Source organism: Eleutherodactylus coqui, chromosome 6, assembly GCF_035609145.1.
Source record: "Eleutherodactylus coqui strain aEleCoq1 chromosome 6, aEleCoq1.hap1, whole genome shotgun sequence".
Lineage (NCBI taxonomy): Eukaryota > Metazoa > Chordata > Amphibia > Anura > Eleutherodactylidae > Eleutherodactylus > Eleutherodactylus coqui.
Genome location: NC_089842.1, coordinates 57,246,610 through 57,263,146, shown reverse-complemented (window position 1 = coordinate 57,263,146; position 16,537 = coordinate 57,246,610). Strand labels below are relative to the sequence as shown.

Genomic DNA, 16,537 nt, shown 5'->3' with positions numbered 1-16,537 from the left:
GGGGGGAAAAAAGGAGGTAGAAGCTGACTTACAGATTCCACATCCCTAACAACAGAATAACTGATATATGTGATCATTCTTCATCTAAGAAACTTTATTTTAGGATGAATAAAGTCTAGTCTTGAAAAGAGCAATATCGGGCCGAGATATCGTGCTTGCCAATGTGCGTTTAGCAATCCTCAGGCACGTGTTTCACATGCGTCAACAGATCGCAAGTGTTTCCCATTAACTTCAATGGGAAACTTCACATCGCACTCGCATGCACATTGCACGGCACGCGGGTACCATGCAATGTCTTTAAAGGTTGCATTGGAAACAATGGGCAAGACAGTCTGCGGAAAACCCAAAGATGAAACGCGATTTTTTTTTTCCCTCCCAGCAATGGATTTCATTTTCATGTGAGTTTTGCACGTCTCGCATCACACCAAACTCCCGTGAGATTCTCGCAGGTGTAAATAAGCCCCTAAAAAGCTTTTTTCAAGGACTAATGGTCCTTTAACATGAACAAGATCCGTGGCCTGATGTAACGAGTGCCGATGTCGATCAGGACTCATTTAATTTTCTTTCAGACTGAGATTCGTCTTATGGAAACGAACTATTGTAATTAGGAGCATTAGTCCTTTTACAGGGTCCTAGAGTCATTTCAGTGATAATCGTTGCGTCAAAATGTGCCGATCTTTCAGTTTTCTGTCGAACGACGGTTCTTCAATTCGGCTTGAAATCGAAATTCAGCAGAACAGCTAATAAGACGGCCCGCATGCTGTGCTCTGCCCGGGGACCGCTGATAACAGCTGATTACATTGTCTCAGCTGTCAGCCCCGCTGGCAGAACAAAGAATTTATTCAGAGAATAGCGGGTGGTCCTCTTAATAAATTCAGCTCCCATCGGCTCACACGCTACTAATTGGTACTAATAGGCATTAGTACCAATTAGTAGAATATGCAAAATAATCGCTCAAAAGTCATCTTTTGAGCGATCATCTTTGTGTCTAAATGCACCTTAAGTGTCCAGAAAAACATCTCAGCCTGATAACTGGGAGGTCTAAAAGGACCTATCCTCAGGACAAGTGATCAATATCAGATCAGTGGGGTCCGCCACTCAGGACCCCCACCAACCAGTTGTCTGAGCAGCGCCATAGCTACTTTACTGCATACGAGAAACTGGACGGCACATTTGATAGCTGTGCATGGTATAGCAGCTCAATCCCACTCACTTGAATGCCACTGAGCTGGTCTTGGGCCAATGAACATGACGTCACAGACCTCTTGAAACAGCTGATTGGTGAAGATCTCCTGCTCGAGATCCCCACCAATCTAATATGGATAACCTATACTGAGCGCAAGTCATCAATATCTTAGCAGGCCATGAAAACCCCTTTAATCAAGGCCAGACAAATTCAAATAGTCAATCAGCAGATTTCTGGACGTGGTAACTTCTTGATTGTGTTTTTTTCTCTCTTCCATTGAACTCCCTAATGAAATTTCTACTCCTACGAAATTTTTTTGTTATCAGACTTGTAAATTTTTCATTCCAGACCTAAATTTGCTCACAGAACATTCAATAATAAAATGACAAGTCTTCGAGCCCCTTCCTTCTCTTCCCACAGCTCGGCGTCAATTTAGTCTTGAGATAAAGCCAGAGTTATTTGGGACAGACTGGTTGCCAAGAATCCTTCATCTCCATGTAAAAGGTCGTAACTATTAGATAGTGTATCCCTAGCTAGTCTGCTCCAACTAACTTGAATGCAAAAACAGTAAGAGCCGCACGTTAGTAGTTGGGCTCCCTGATGACCTGCGTTAACCATTCTACTTTTCTAAAAGTAAATTTTGGTGTGAAACCTGCCCCAAAATGTTCTATGGTCGTCTGAAATAGATGGAAATACCAAAAATTAATACATAGCATAGGACAGAAGCTCCAATACGACCAGATCCAATATACCGAATCAGAAGGTCATCATTCGTTGGAAAAGCAAATGAAGATGGTCGATACCCGCAAAACATTTCTTTCACTACTGAACATTTCACAAGGTCTGCTATGTGACTACAGGCGACTACAACTTATGTCATGACAGGTCCACTAATTACATCCACTTCTCAGAATAAAGTTCAATACTTTCTGGCTGCTTCTAAAAAGAGAAAAATCGAAAAAACAAATTGAAAGAGATTGTCCAAATGTATATAATTATATGCTTTAAGATGGGAACGTTACAGCTTACAATCTGTAATATTCCAACAATCCAAAGGCTTCTATAGTGCGTATTGGGGAAAAATTGTGCCATGCAGATTTTTTTCAATTTTTGTTGTTTTTTTAGTTTAACAACTAAAAAATTGGTCTATAAAAGTAGCCCTACGCCTCATGTACCTTGTGCTCAGCGTGCCACGTGTATGACGAGATAAAAACAACGCACCTAAGAAGAATTTCATAATACAACATATGATGGAGGATACTGAAACCAGTATGGTCCTGTAGACTTCTCTGGTTGCCATTTTATGGCTCACCTATTTTGTGATGGAACTGAGCAAACCTTACTGACTATAATGGGTCCGTTCGGTTTCTGGCCACAGCCGCCTGGATCTGCGGTGGAGCTTCTAAACAGATGCTCCTTCGCAGAGGGCTTATGTTGTGTACATGAGCCCTCTGATCATGCCAGCTCCTGAGGGCTAATATTTATAATGGTAGTGGGAGAATTTACTAAAATCTATAATTATGGTATTAAAAATTACATTTTCTTTTGTGCAAAATTGTACTTGCGCAAGAATGTGCAATTTTTGTTTTTACTTTCCTATGCCCCGCTAAACATAGTTCTAAAAGTGGGCAGGATGAGTAAAAAGGTGAGTTCTCCCGCAGCCCACTGGATTTAGGTCTCTCACATGAGCATTTTGATACAGTGCACCATGCGCATATTTCCCCCAACTTGGAGCATACAGACGCATGCAAAACATTGTCTACTTGCGGTGTGCTGACAATCCACATACACTATCTTGGCGTGTATACGCACAAACTTAGTGCATGACGCGTCTTCGTTGCACGCGCTGTGCGCGAGTGGCACAATTGAAAGTAATTTAAAGATTGGTAACGCGTAATACGTGGTAAAATACGCTGGCATGAGAAAGGCCTTACTAGTTTGTCAGAAACTGGTGGAATTTATAGTGGAAATCTACGCTGGCTCATTACCCTGACTGGTCACAAATGTGTCCAGTTTATTAAGAGACACGCACCTCTTGGCACACTTCACTTAACTCAGGCTGGTGTTATATACGTTGGTCTAAGTAAATTTCCTCCAGCATATTTTTACCAGTTGGGCAGGAATTTGCAGATAATTGCTCATTGTAAAATCCTCCAAAAATCTATCCATTATAAGTAATATTGCAGTACACAGGCTAGAACTTTGCAATGAACTTTTTTGCTGAAGTTTTGTCCGTGAGCGATCTGAGCAAATCTGTAAGCAAACACACTTGTAAAATGAAGATCTTTACAGAAGTATCTCAACTTATAAATATTAACTTCTAGATAATCAGGAAAAATCAAGAAAATATAAAAAAAAGATGTAGAGCAATTAAACATCAGACAAATATGCTGAACAGATTTACTTGCCTGTATACATGAACAGTCAGTTATGAAATGCCTATAGTGATGTCAAATACCAAAAAATAAAAATAAAGGGGGGGGGAGGGGGGGTAAATGTGACAGCTAATGCCAATCTTCTGAGAGTCATTTGACTGACGTCAATGATCGGTCATCTTCCTTACGTCCCAGCAAAGTTTTACTGACAACCAAATTTCATTTCTATTATTCTGCCCGCCTTTGTTCACAGTTTTAAAAAAAAATTTTGCAAACTTTGAATGAGGACCGAGTTATTCGGATTTGGGAAGCCACTTTAGATATTTACCCTGGTTATTTTTTAGGAAATATTTCTTCAAAAATATAAATCTCCTTAAAAAAAAACGGAGACGCCCTCACAACAGACAAACATCTATTTTAATTTCTTGGCTATTTAAAAATATAGTGAAATGTTAGAGAAGCCGCACACGGATGAGGACACGGACACCGCGGTTACAATGACAGCATGCAACCAGCTGTGATTAAGCAGCGGGACGTTGCAGATTAGGTGGATTATTTGCTTTCTAACTTCCAGCCCATTATCATAATAATTCCCATCATTAGCCCAGGGAACGTAGACTTCTCAATCAAGACAAAAGTTCCACCCACAGCTGTAGGCAGCCAATGACTCTCCAACTCCAACCCTCCCGAAAACATTATCTAAACAGTCACTGCAGGCCCAAAACATTACACCAAAGGAGCCACATAGCCAGCCGTGCCGCCTCTACAGCATCTCCCGGCGCAAGACAGAATACTTCTACTAACCCTTTAAAGAAGCCAAGAAGACGGAGAAGCCGTACGAAGTCAGGGCTGCAAGAGGTTAACGCCGCTCTGCAGGAACAGACGGAGAACCGGGGATGGTGGGGAGAGAAAAAAAATGCACAGAACATAGGGCACAGAGCGTACCTGCCATGGATGTGCTGCTCGCAGGTAAACAAGCAGCGCGGCTGCAGCAATCATCATGTACAGCCTTGCAGTGACATGCAATATTAATAAAACAGTCCATGGTAAACATTGCACAAGCCTGGAGAAGAAGCAGCGGTGCGGGAGGCCAGGGATGTCATGTTCCTACCTGCAGGGGCTGAACAGGTCATCCATCACTAGCACAGATGCTGCTGGCTCTGCCTGGATCCCTCAGCCTGCAGTTCCTGCTCTAAACTCTACCCTTATTCTTACTCTAACTACTCAAAATGGTGGCACATGCAGTCAGAGACCTCAGAGAGCTTTCACTGAGCTTGTGCTATGACCTCAGCCTCCACGCACAGCGCTGCAAACTTCCCCCCTCAGACTAGGGGAACTGAGCATGTGCTGTGACCCCCTCCTGCTTGTTTCTGGTCCACTCCCTCCCTCCAGCCCCCCCCTCAACTCCTTTCTTGTCTTAGCCACAGACCTTCCTACAACGCAATCAATCTCAACCCTGCTGTTTCCGTAAATAAAGCCGAGTACACAGCCTGTGCTAGCACCTCTCCCTGGCATACTAAGCCTGTGTGCAAAGAAAAGGCAGGGGCCCTAGCTAGGGATTCTCCGAGCAACGGCGCCTCGGGCTCCTACGGCTGCATCCCTGTAAGGATGACAACTAGTACACAGAGCTCCACCAGATGGCACAGGCACCAGCACCAGCGCCAACCAGCATCCGATCATGGATCGCATGCACAGCCATACTGTAACTTACGAAGGAGACGGATTTAATGAAAAAATAATAAAAATAGAGCTGAAATTGCATTTTTTTTTACATAATTGTTTTAAAGGGAAAGTGTCATTGAATAAATAAAGTTTTCATGCTAAACATATTAAAAAAATTTTATTTTTTTTTACATTTTTACTGTCTTGACCTATATTTAACAAAAATCCTAAAATCCTGTAGTTTTCCCACTGAGACTAATAATAGTCTGATACTTTGTTTTGTAGAGAAAACTTTTCAGCAGTCTCATTATAATCACAGGCAGGATTACGATGAAAGCTAACACCTATAAATAGACACAGGATCGACCATTCACAGTAGAGGAAGTCACAGCTCACCTCCTCCTCCTCTGTGCACAATGAACTTAGCACATGCATAGAACACAGAAGTCAATGGGTTAACACACTGTGTCTATGACCCACAAGACTGCTGTAAAGAATATATCTAAATCAGTAACTGCATCACAGGGAAGATGACCTGCATCTTATAGTCCTTATAGTCATGATATCAGAATAAAAAAAAGAAATCAGAAGATAAAAATATTAGAAAGTGAAACAGGTTTCATCTTCTGGTTTTAATTAGCCAAAAAAGTAGGTGATACATTCCCTTTAAATGTATTGCTATTTTTCCACTGCAAGACTTCAGGTGATCCCCGACCAACAGCTCAAGAATCTACATGTGGTGCTCAAGATATTCTGCAGTAGTGACATCATGAAGGTCTTATTACCAAAACTTGGAATCAAGGACAAACCATATCACTACCAGTTACTACCGGACAGCGCCATATCACTACCAGTTACTACCGGACAGCGCCATATCACTACCAGTTACTACCGGACAGCGCCCTATCACTACCAGTAACTACCGGACAGCGCCCTATCACTACCAGTAACTACCGGACAGCGCCCTATCACTACCAGTTACTACCGGACAGCGCCCTATCACTACCAGTAACTACCGGACAGCGCCCTATCACTACCAGTTACTACCGGACAGCGCCCTATCACTACCAGTTACTACCGGACAGCGCCCTATCACTACCAGTTACTACCGGACAGCGCCCTATCACTACCAGTTACTACCGGACAGCGCCCTATCACTACCAGTTACTACCGGACAGCGCCCTATCACTACCAGTTACTACCGGACAGCGCCCTATCACTACCAGTTACTACCGGACAGCGCCGTATCACTACCAGTTACTACCGGACAGCGCCGTATCACTACCAGTTACTACCGGACAGCGCCGTATCACTACCAGTTACTACCGGACAGCGCCGTATCACTACCAGTTACTACCGGACAGCGCCGTATCACTACCAGTTACTACCGGACAGCGCCGTATCACTACCAGTTACTACCGGACAGCGCCGTATCACTACCAGTTACTACCGGACAGCGCCGTATCACTACCAGTTACTACCGGACAGCGCCGTATCACTACCAGTTACTACCGGACAGCGCCGTATCACTACCAGTTACTACCGGACAGCGCCGTATCACTACCAGTTACTACCGGACAGCGCCGTATCACTACCAGTTACTACCGGACAGCGCCGTATCACTACCAGTTACTACCGGACAGCGCCGTATCACTACCAGTTACTACCGGACAGCGCCGTATCACTACCAGTTACTACCGGACAGCGCCGTATCACTACCAGTTACTACCGGACAGCGCCCTATCACTACCAGTTACTACCGGACAGAGCCGTATCACTACCAGTTACTACCGGACAGAGCCGTATCACTACCAGTTACTACCGGACAGAGCCGTATCACTACCAGTTACTACCGGACAGAGCCGTATCACTACCAGTTACTACCGGACAGAGCCGTATCACTACCAGTTACTACCGGACAGAGCCGTATCACTACCAGTTACTACCGGACAGAGCCCTATCACTACCAGTTACTACCGGACAGAGCCCTATCACTACCAGTTACTACCGGACAGAGCCCTATCACTACCAGTTACTACCGGACAGAGCCCTATCACTACCAGTTACTACCGGACAGAGCCCTATCACTACCAGTTACTACCGGACAGAGCCCTATCACTACCAGTTACTACCGGACAGAGCCCTATCACTACCAGTGACTACCGGACAGAGCCCTATCACTACCAGTGACTACCGGACAGAGCCCTATCACTACCAGTGACTACCGGACAGAGCCCTATCACTACCAGTGACTACCGGACAGAGCCCTATCACTACCAGTGACTACCGGACAGAGCCCTATCACTACCAGTTACTACCGGACAGAGCCCTATCACTACCAGTGACTACCGGACAGAGCCCTATCACTACCAGTTACTACCGGACAGAGCCGTATCACTACCAGTTACTACCGGACAGAGACGTATCACTACCAGTTACTACAGGACAGAGCCGTATCACTACCAGTTACTACTGGACAGAGCCTCTTACTACCAGTTACTACTGGAAAGAACCATATCACTACCACTTACTACCGGACAGAGCCATATCACTACCAGCTACTACCGGACAGAGCCGTATCACTACCAGTTACTACCGGACAGAGCCGTATCACTACCAGTTACTACCGGACAGAGCCGTATCACTACCAGTTACTACCGGACAGAGCCGTATCACTACCAGTTACTACCGGACAGCGCCGTATCACTACCAGTTACTACCGGACAGCGCCGTATCACTACCAGTTACTACCGGACAGAGCCCTATCACTACCAGTTACTACCGGACAGAGCCCTATCACTACCAGTTACTACCGGACAGAGCCCTATCACTACCAGTTACTACCGGACAGAGCCCTATCACTACCAGTTACTACCGGACAGAGCCCTATCACTACCAGTTACTACCGGACAGAGCCCTATCACTACCAGTTACTACCGGACAGAGCCCTATCACTACCAGTTACTACCGGACAGAGCCCTATCACTACCAGTTACTACCGGACAGAGCCCTATCACTACCAGTTACTACCGGACAGAGCCCTATCACTACCAGTTACTACCGGACAGAGCCCTATCACTACCAGTTACTACCGGACAGAGCCCTATCACTACCAGTGACTACCGGACAGAGCCCTATCACTACCAGTGACTACCGGACAGAGCCCTATCACTACCAGTTACTACCGGACAGAGCCCTATCACTACCAGTGACTACCGGACAGAGCCCTATCACTACCAGTTACTACCGGACAGAGCCGTATCACTACCAGTTACTACCGGACAGAGCCGTATCACTACCAGTTACTACTGGACAGAGCCTCTTACTACCAGTTACTACTGGAAAGAACCATATCACTACCACTTACTACCGGACAGAGCCATATCACTACCAGCTACTACCGGACTGAGCCGTATCACTACCAGTTACTACTGGACAGAGCCTCTTACTACCAGTTACTACCGGACAGAACCATATCACTACCACTTACTACCGGACAGAGACATATCACTACCAGCTACTACCGGACAGAGCCGTATCACTACCAGTTACTACAGGACAGAGCCGTATCACTACCAGTTACTACCGGACAGAGCCGTATCACTACCAGTTGCTACCGGACAGAGCCGTATCACTACCAGTTGCTACCGGACAGAGCCGTATCACTACCAGTTACTACCGGACAGAGCCCTATCACTACCAGTGACTACCGGACAGAGCCCTATCACTACCAGTTACTACCGGACAGAGCCGTATCACTACCAGTTACTACCGGACAGAGCCGTATCACTACCAGTTACTACTGGACAGAGCCTCTTACTACCAGTTACTACTGGAAAGAACCATATCACTACCAGCTACTACCGGACTGAGCCGTATCACTACCAGTTACTACTGGACAGAGCCTCTTACTACCAGTTACTACTGGACAGAACCATATCACTACCACTTACTACCGGACAGAGACATATCACTACCAGCTACTACCGGACAGAGCCGTATCACTACCAGTTACTACTGGACAGAACCATATCACTACCACTTACTACCGGACAGCGCCGGATCATTTAGTTTATATAGGTTTTTTGTTTGTTTTTTTTTGTAGTATTGGGATCTCAGGGCACTGCACTTCATTCCTTTTTCACCCATTAAGTCTGTACCATATAATGCTATAAGCTATACAATGCAAGCCTGCAATCTGGCCCAAGGAAGACTTATGAAGGCCAAAATACAAGTGAAACTTTGCTATAGAAAGTAATAACCACATACCAAGCTGTCATATAAGACATTTGCAACAAGTGTCATACAGGGAAACTGCAGGGTAAGTGTTTGGGTGACCACTGGAAGCTGCACTGAAAACTCACCACAGAAATAATGAAGGTTGAAGGAGATTGTCACAGAACGTGACATTCATATCTTTTTCAATCCAACTCTTTCAGGGCTCCAGATGGTAACCAAAATGGTGATCGATGCACCTAGGATTTTGCAAATGGCGACAAGATTTTTCAGTCTTGTCACCATTTGTGGCTAGCTCTGCTGTTTGAATTTAAATATTTTTTCTTCGGTATATATCGAAGACATTTGCTAGTTGGCCCGCTCCCTGACACCAACGCTGCCCACCAGGAGCTGAGGGCACCTCATTAGTTCGGTTTCTGGGTTTTGGGACTTTTCAGCAGCATCTGCCAAGATATAATAAGTAGCATGCTCATGGTGGACAGAAAAGGAAAGACACAGACAGACAAATAGATTGCCTACCCATGTGGGGAGATGAGCTGCTCGTACATGGATGGGGGATGGATTTGACAAGCCGCTTGTATATGGATGAAGGGAGAGGGAACGATGTGGCTGTATGTAATTATTGAGAGTGGTAGTGGAAGGAGACTGTAGGCAGTTATACTGCGTCTGAGGGGGGATGAGACAAGTAATTATACTGTGTATGGGGGAGACCATAGGTAAATATATATGGTGAATATGGGGTGGGGGGCATTAGGTAATGATATTGTGTACGCGGAGGCCTGTAGGTAATCATACAATGGAGGGGACAGCGGGGACGACGACACAATGTAGGCAATTATATTGTGTGTGGGGTGAGTAGGTGATTGTATTGTGTGGGGGAACTGTAGGTTTTGTTTTTTTATTTAGTGCCTCAAAATTTCTGAGCCCAAACCCTTTGAGGATGCCGCATAGAGGTAAGAAACGCTATATTTTCTCCTCAGGGAGAGCACATAGACTATGATTGAGGAGACTCAAAAAGGCTATTCATGCTACTCTGGGCAATATGCAAATAAGGGAGATGGAATACTACCTCCACAGTGCCACCTATTGGAAGGCAGCATTCCTTCAAGCCAAAGTTAGACTCTTTATACAAGCCTTATAACCATGACTGTGAATTGCTTTTAATTCCCAGTCATTGTTACAAGGCTTGTATAAAGAGTCTAACTTTGGCGTGAAGGAATGCTGCCTTCCAATAGGTGGCACTGTGGAGGTATTATTCCATCTACCTTATTTGCATAGAGGTAAAACATGTCAGGGGAACTTAATACATAGTTTAGTAGCGTGTCCTGTGCTTTTTCATGGGAGACTCTGATCTGCAGTAATAAGGTCGGCCATTTATATACTAGTGATAGCAGATTATTGCATCTTTGTACTTCAAGGAGAAGTTTTATCTGTGGTTTTACAGTGATACAAGTAGTAATATTTTATAATCACACATTTGTCCCTCTGGAGAGTTTTTCCTTGCGGCATATAAATGTACTTTTTTTTGTCCGGAGCCCTGCTTTAAGTAAGAATTTACTAGTAGAAATTCCAGGAATTGGAACACGAACAGTAAGTAAAAATATTACACAATCAACAATCATATTTCCATAGGAATTTAGAACACAGTCAGGCAGATTTGGTATCAGTAATGTCACATACAATCACATATTGAGGCATAAATAGTGAGCGGTTTGTACACTTGGAGTTACAAGGCTCCAACATTCAGGGTACGTCAACACGGGACATTTATTTCTACAGCGGAAAATCGGCTGAGGATTTTTCAGTATTTGTCGGATTTTATGTAACATCCATTTGTCCCATCCTCTTTATTCGTACTGTAATATACTGCCGTGTATATGCTATGCATATGGACGGATCCTTAAATGGATACGGTCATATATTATGTTACGGAGCTCAAAAGCGAGAGGATGGGAAGTCCAAGGGGTGGGAGGGAGTGGGAGTCCATTGATGTCTATGGAAAATATCAAAGAGTCAACCTATTGGTGCACTCTGACCTCCCGGGAACAAAGTGCTATAGGGGGCGCCTGGTGAGTATGAAGCTCAGCTCTCCGGTCTCACCATCCCCTCAACATTTGAGCCCCATAATGTAGTTAAAAGGTTTTTCCATGGAAATACTATTGATGACCCCATTGATTTCAATGAGAGCTATGCCTGCAGTTACAGGCGCCGGCCACTACAGAGAGGTCGGTGTGCAGGCTTCAGCTTCGACCTCTGTTTATTGCAGCGCGGACACCATGCGCCCGCACAGCTGATGGGTCGGGGTCCCGAGCGACGGACCCCAGCCAATCAACTATTGATGACCTGATGATAGGTCATCAATAGTATTTTCACAGGAAAAAAAACCTTTAAATGCTTAAACAAGTAGAATGGATTAGGTATCCAAAAATAACAAGAGACTTTTAAAACAAAAAGATCACAAATTTTTATATAAAATGCACTTTGAATTCCCGCCAAATGATGGAGAAAAATATAACTATTAAACTGTAAACTGTACACGTATAAGCATCGTCTCGGGATTAAACAGAGTTCATTACTTTCAATCCGCACTTACCCAATAAAACTGAAATCACTCCCTCTAGCTGTGGGAGCAAGTAACGGCGACAAGTAAATTCCCTGTCATTGCTCTGCTGAGTAAAGAGTGGTGTCTGTGGCTGCTGGTAAGGTTTCCGTGGAACGCAGAATAAAATTACTCTGTCAAAACTTCAGAAACTCTCTCTCAAAAAAAGTTAAGTTTTGTAACTCCCTAATAGCCGTTTCTGGCATATACGTCAGATGTGGTACTGGAACATTTTCTCAAGCTCTTAAGGCAAAGTTTTTATCCACTTGAATGTCAAAAAATACACATCAGTGTAGTAAGTCAGTGCAGGAGTATCCAATAGGCGGCCCCTCCACCCTGTAACACTATATAGATGAAGCAATAACATATGTATAAGTAGTTCCTCTGCAGACCTGACAGTTACTGGAGCCTCTAATGTGTTACACAATCCTATTTTCTGCTAACAAGGTACTTCAATTCTTAAAGCGAGGCTCCGATTCTAGACAAAGGTGACTGCGCTACTTCTCCGACTACCTGATGTAGACATTGCATTAGTATGCATCATAGTCTAAGGGCTCATTCACATGACCGTGTGCGTAAAAAGCTGCATGGATCACGCAGAGTTTCACTGGCCTGTGTGAGCCGTCTATCTCAGTGTATGGCAGCGGATACACTGCGCATTACAGCGTATCTTATGCACGCTGTCGCGCACAGTGTGACATCTCTATTTTCATTTACCCGCTCTGTCTGATAGCGGTGTAGTGTATGTATTGTCACACAAATATAATATATTGCGTATGGACAGCGTTTTATACGCCACCCATAGAAAAGTACAGGGCTGTCCCAGTGTGTTACGTAGTGAAATAGAGCAGGCTGTAATCTTTTTCATGTCTGTTTACAAGTAGAGATGAGCGAACGTACTCGGATAGGCACTACTCGTCCGAGTAATGTGCCTTATCCGAGTACCGCTGTACTCGTGCTGAAAGATTCGGGACGCGCTGCGGAGCGGGGAGCTGCAGGGGAGAGCGGGGAGGAACGGAGGGGAGATCTTTCTCTCCTTCTCTCCCGCCCGCTCTGCCCCGCTCCCCGCTGCGACTCACCTGTCAGCAGCAGAGCGCCCCGAATCTTTCAGCACGAACACAGCGGTACTCGGATAAGGCACATTACTCGGACGAGTAGTGCCTATCCGAGTACGTTCGCTCATCTCTATTTACAAGCTAATTTGAATGGATCAATGAAAATCCATGTACTTTAATTGACTCCATTCACCGCGTATCACACGGCCATGCATCGTGTGCGTAATACGTGGTGAAATCGCGGTCGTGTGAATGAGCCCTAAGACATTGGCTGTGGCTTTGACTTTTCAGCAGTGGACAATGCAAGCAGGGTGTAGGGTAACGCACATTGTGCACCAGGTATTCAGAGCAGCGGTGCCGCCATCTTTATTTGTCCAGGGTCGCTGTAAACAATTTTGTTTAAACTGGCAACAAAGGTGATTAACTAATCCTGAAACAGGTTTCCTGAAGTTACTCAACATTAGACTTTAAAGGTTCCGGATGCTAATGGGGGAGCCATATTTCTTTTTTCATTTAAACGCATGTATTTTGGGCTGACAATAATTTTTGCAATAGTATTTGATTAAAAGCGTTGCACCATCTGCAGCTTCTACATATGAGTATATATGAAAACTGCAGTTTAAGGGCGCCCACCCACTGGCGATTTTTTTTCCTTTGCGTTTTTTCTCAAGAGCAATTAGTATAGAATGTGTTCCTGTCCACTGGCGTGTTTTTTTTTCGGTCCGTTGCAATTTTTAACATAGGAACTGTCAGTTGCATATGTGTCCTTATTTTTCTCTTAATGCACCCATGAATGTCAATGGAAATTACCGGAAAAGGCGCGAAAATGCCGCGAAAAACGCGCCAAAAACGCTGCGTTTTTCACGCACGGAAATCGCAAACGCCAGTGGGTGGGCGCCCTAAGTCTCAATAGGAGATCAGTCAGTGAAGCCGATTGCTTTGTTTCCCTTTGCTCGCCCCTCTTCTGCCTGTTCTTATTACCTAGTTTATGAACGCCACAGCTGATAAAGAGTGCAGGAGAGGAGAGAACAGAGGGAACTTAAAGGGGTTGTCCCGCGCCGAAACGGGTTTTTTTTTTTTTCAACCCCCCCCCCCGTTCGGCGCGAGACAACCCCGATGCAGGGACGTACAGAAAGCTTACCGGAGCGCTTACCTTAATCCCCGCGCTCCGGTGACTTCTATACTTACCTGTGAAGATGGCCGCCGGAATCCTCTTCCTCCGTGGACCGCAGCTCTTCTGTGCGGTCCATTGCCGATTCCAGCCTCCTGATTGGCTGGAATCGGCACGTGACGGGGCGGAGCTACACGGAGCCGGCATCCTGCACGAAAGGCTCCATAGAAGAAAGCAGAAGACCCGGACTGCGCAAGCGCGGCTAATTTGGCCATCGGAGGGCGAAAATTAGTCGGCACCATGGAGACGAGGACGCTAGCAACGGAGCAGGTAAGTAAAAAACTTTTTATAACTTCTGTATGGCTCATAATGAATGCACAATGTATATTACAAAGTGCATTAATATGGCCATACAGAAGTGTATAGACCCACTTGCTGCCGCGGGACAACCCCTTTAAGCCATCAGTCAAGCACACGGCCAGACTCATTGAGATTTAGACTGCAGCATCTATATACACTGATATGGAGAAGCTGCAGAAGACAAACGGCAACATTTTTAATTAAACCCTATGGCAAAAATAATTGTCAGCCCAAAACACATATTTAAGTGAATAAACTATTTCCCCCAGAGGTATCCACAGCCTTTAATATTAATTCTAAACTGTTCGTCTGAAAGTGAATTCTCCTTTTAGGAAGAGCAAAGTAGTACAATTGGGTACAATCATTACACAAATGCTTCAAATGTTCTACGTGCCTTTCTAAAAAATCCTCCATTTTCTAAATGTTCTGGTGCCCACAAATAAAATGTAGTGGGAAAACCCAATTTCACAAGGGAGTGACCAAGCCTTGAAGATGCCAAATTGAGCTCACAAATCTCTACAATGATGCCAGCAAGCCAGGGCAGAGAACTGGTATATTTCTGGCTGGCATGATACAGCAGCAGTGGAAAGTTACCATAAACAGACACGTCCGCCTTCTGCCTTTTCCCCGTCTTTCATACAGGTATAGTCTATGACATAAAGCTAGTCTCGTCCATATGTATGTTTTTCTGTAACAGCTGCAGGAGAAAGGTAGTATTCCATGGCAGTCATTTAGGCAAATGGTGGTCCATGAAATACAAATTCAGCTTATGAGACAACCCTTTTATACCACTAAGAAACCCACCAGTGCGCCCCATATATCAAATCATTCAGTAGTCAAACTGCTAAAATGTATCTCACGATTATGGTCAACAGTGAGATTGAATGACATCTTTTAAATCTTCTGAGCGATGCAGAGTTTTCAACGACTGCAGCCAACCGTAACCGCATAAAGCCAAGGATTGGTCATACTGCACAAAAAATGAGTTGCTCATATGGCCACCGCTACTGAAACCGCCTAGAAAGAACATTTATTTGTGAAACGTTAAATAAAAAGGCAAACTTATCAAAAGCACAAGACCTGATTGTCCATGCTGGCATTCGGGGGTCAATAAGCATCCTACTAATCAAGAGCATATTCCTGCATCGAAAACCTTCTGTGGACGAAACCAGATTTCATAGTACATGGACATTTACACTGATCCAGGTACAGAGATCACCAGAAACCTGTTAACTCTGACATGGACCAAGCACACAAAAACAAAGTTGTGTTAATCTTCATTCCCAGCACTGTAGTCATTGGCATTTTATTAATTCTTGCTGTGAATGACATAAAGAAACCATGTGGCCAAGAACAGCATAACAAATGTCACGTAATGACATTTAACTCCTACTCAGCTCTGTAGCCAAATGGACAGAATCTGCTCTTCCTTCTCCAGCATGAACTGTGCTATGGAAAACAGAACATATGTGGAAACATGAAGTAATGTAAGCAACTGAATGTGAAGATCGTCTGATCATGGAGGACTTACCTGGTCTCTGGATTGTACCCCAGGATGTAGAAGAAGGAGTCTATCCTGGCTTTAAATTCCCGAGCAGCAAATATGTCTGAGAAATGGGAGATGTTGCACTTGCCCCTGTAAAAATATATTAAATTATTAAAGTTTATTATGCGGAATTCTTCACTCCAGGCAAAACAGATGCCCTGTGTTATGCCTATTGCAAAGCTCGAGGGGGCGAAGCATGACAAAGGGATTCGCTCTTTGCTTATCTTTGAATCCCTGTTTTATGCACTGCTAACATCAAGCTATACACTAGGCTTAACAGCATATACATTTGGCTCAGAGTGCTCATTTAATATCAACACTTTAGAAGACTCTAATACATGAAATGTTCCTGCTGTCGTACATAGAAAGGAAGAGGATTCTAATTAGAATATAACGGCTCTTTATAA

The 16,537-nt window shown here is 44.5% G+C and overlaps 1 protein-coding gene across 6 annotated transcripts in view; it reads right to left on the bottom strand.

Moving 5' to 3' along the window:
* Positions 1-16,537, bottom strand: part of RERE (arginine-glutamic acid dipeptide repeats) — a 338,755-nt gene that overhangs the window by 72,354 nt on the left and 249,864 nt on the right. For 5 of the 6 annotated variants that reach the window (XM_066606873.1, XM_066606875.1, XM_066606872.1 and 2 more), the window contains one exon: positions 16,116-16,220. In XM_066606873.1, the coding sequence (XP_066462970.1) occupies positions 16,116-16,220 (105 nt within the window). Of the gene's footprint in view, positions 1-4,672; positions 4,862-16,115; positions 16,221-16,537 lie in introns of those variants that run through there. The other variant, XM_066606877.1, reaches the window with a different exon arrangement.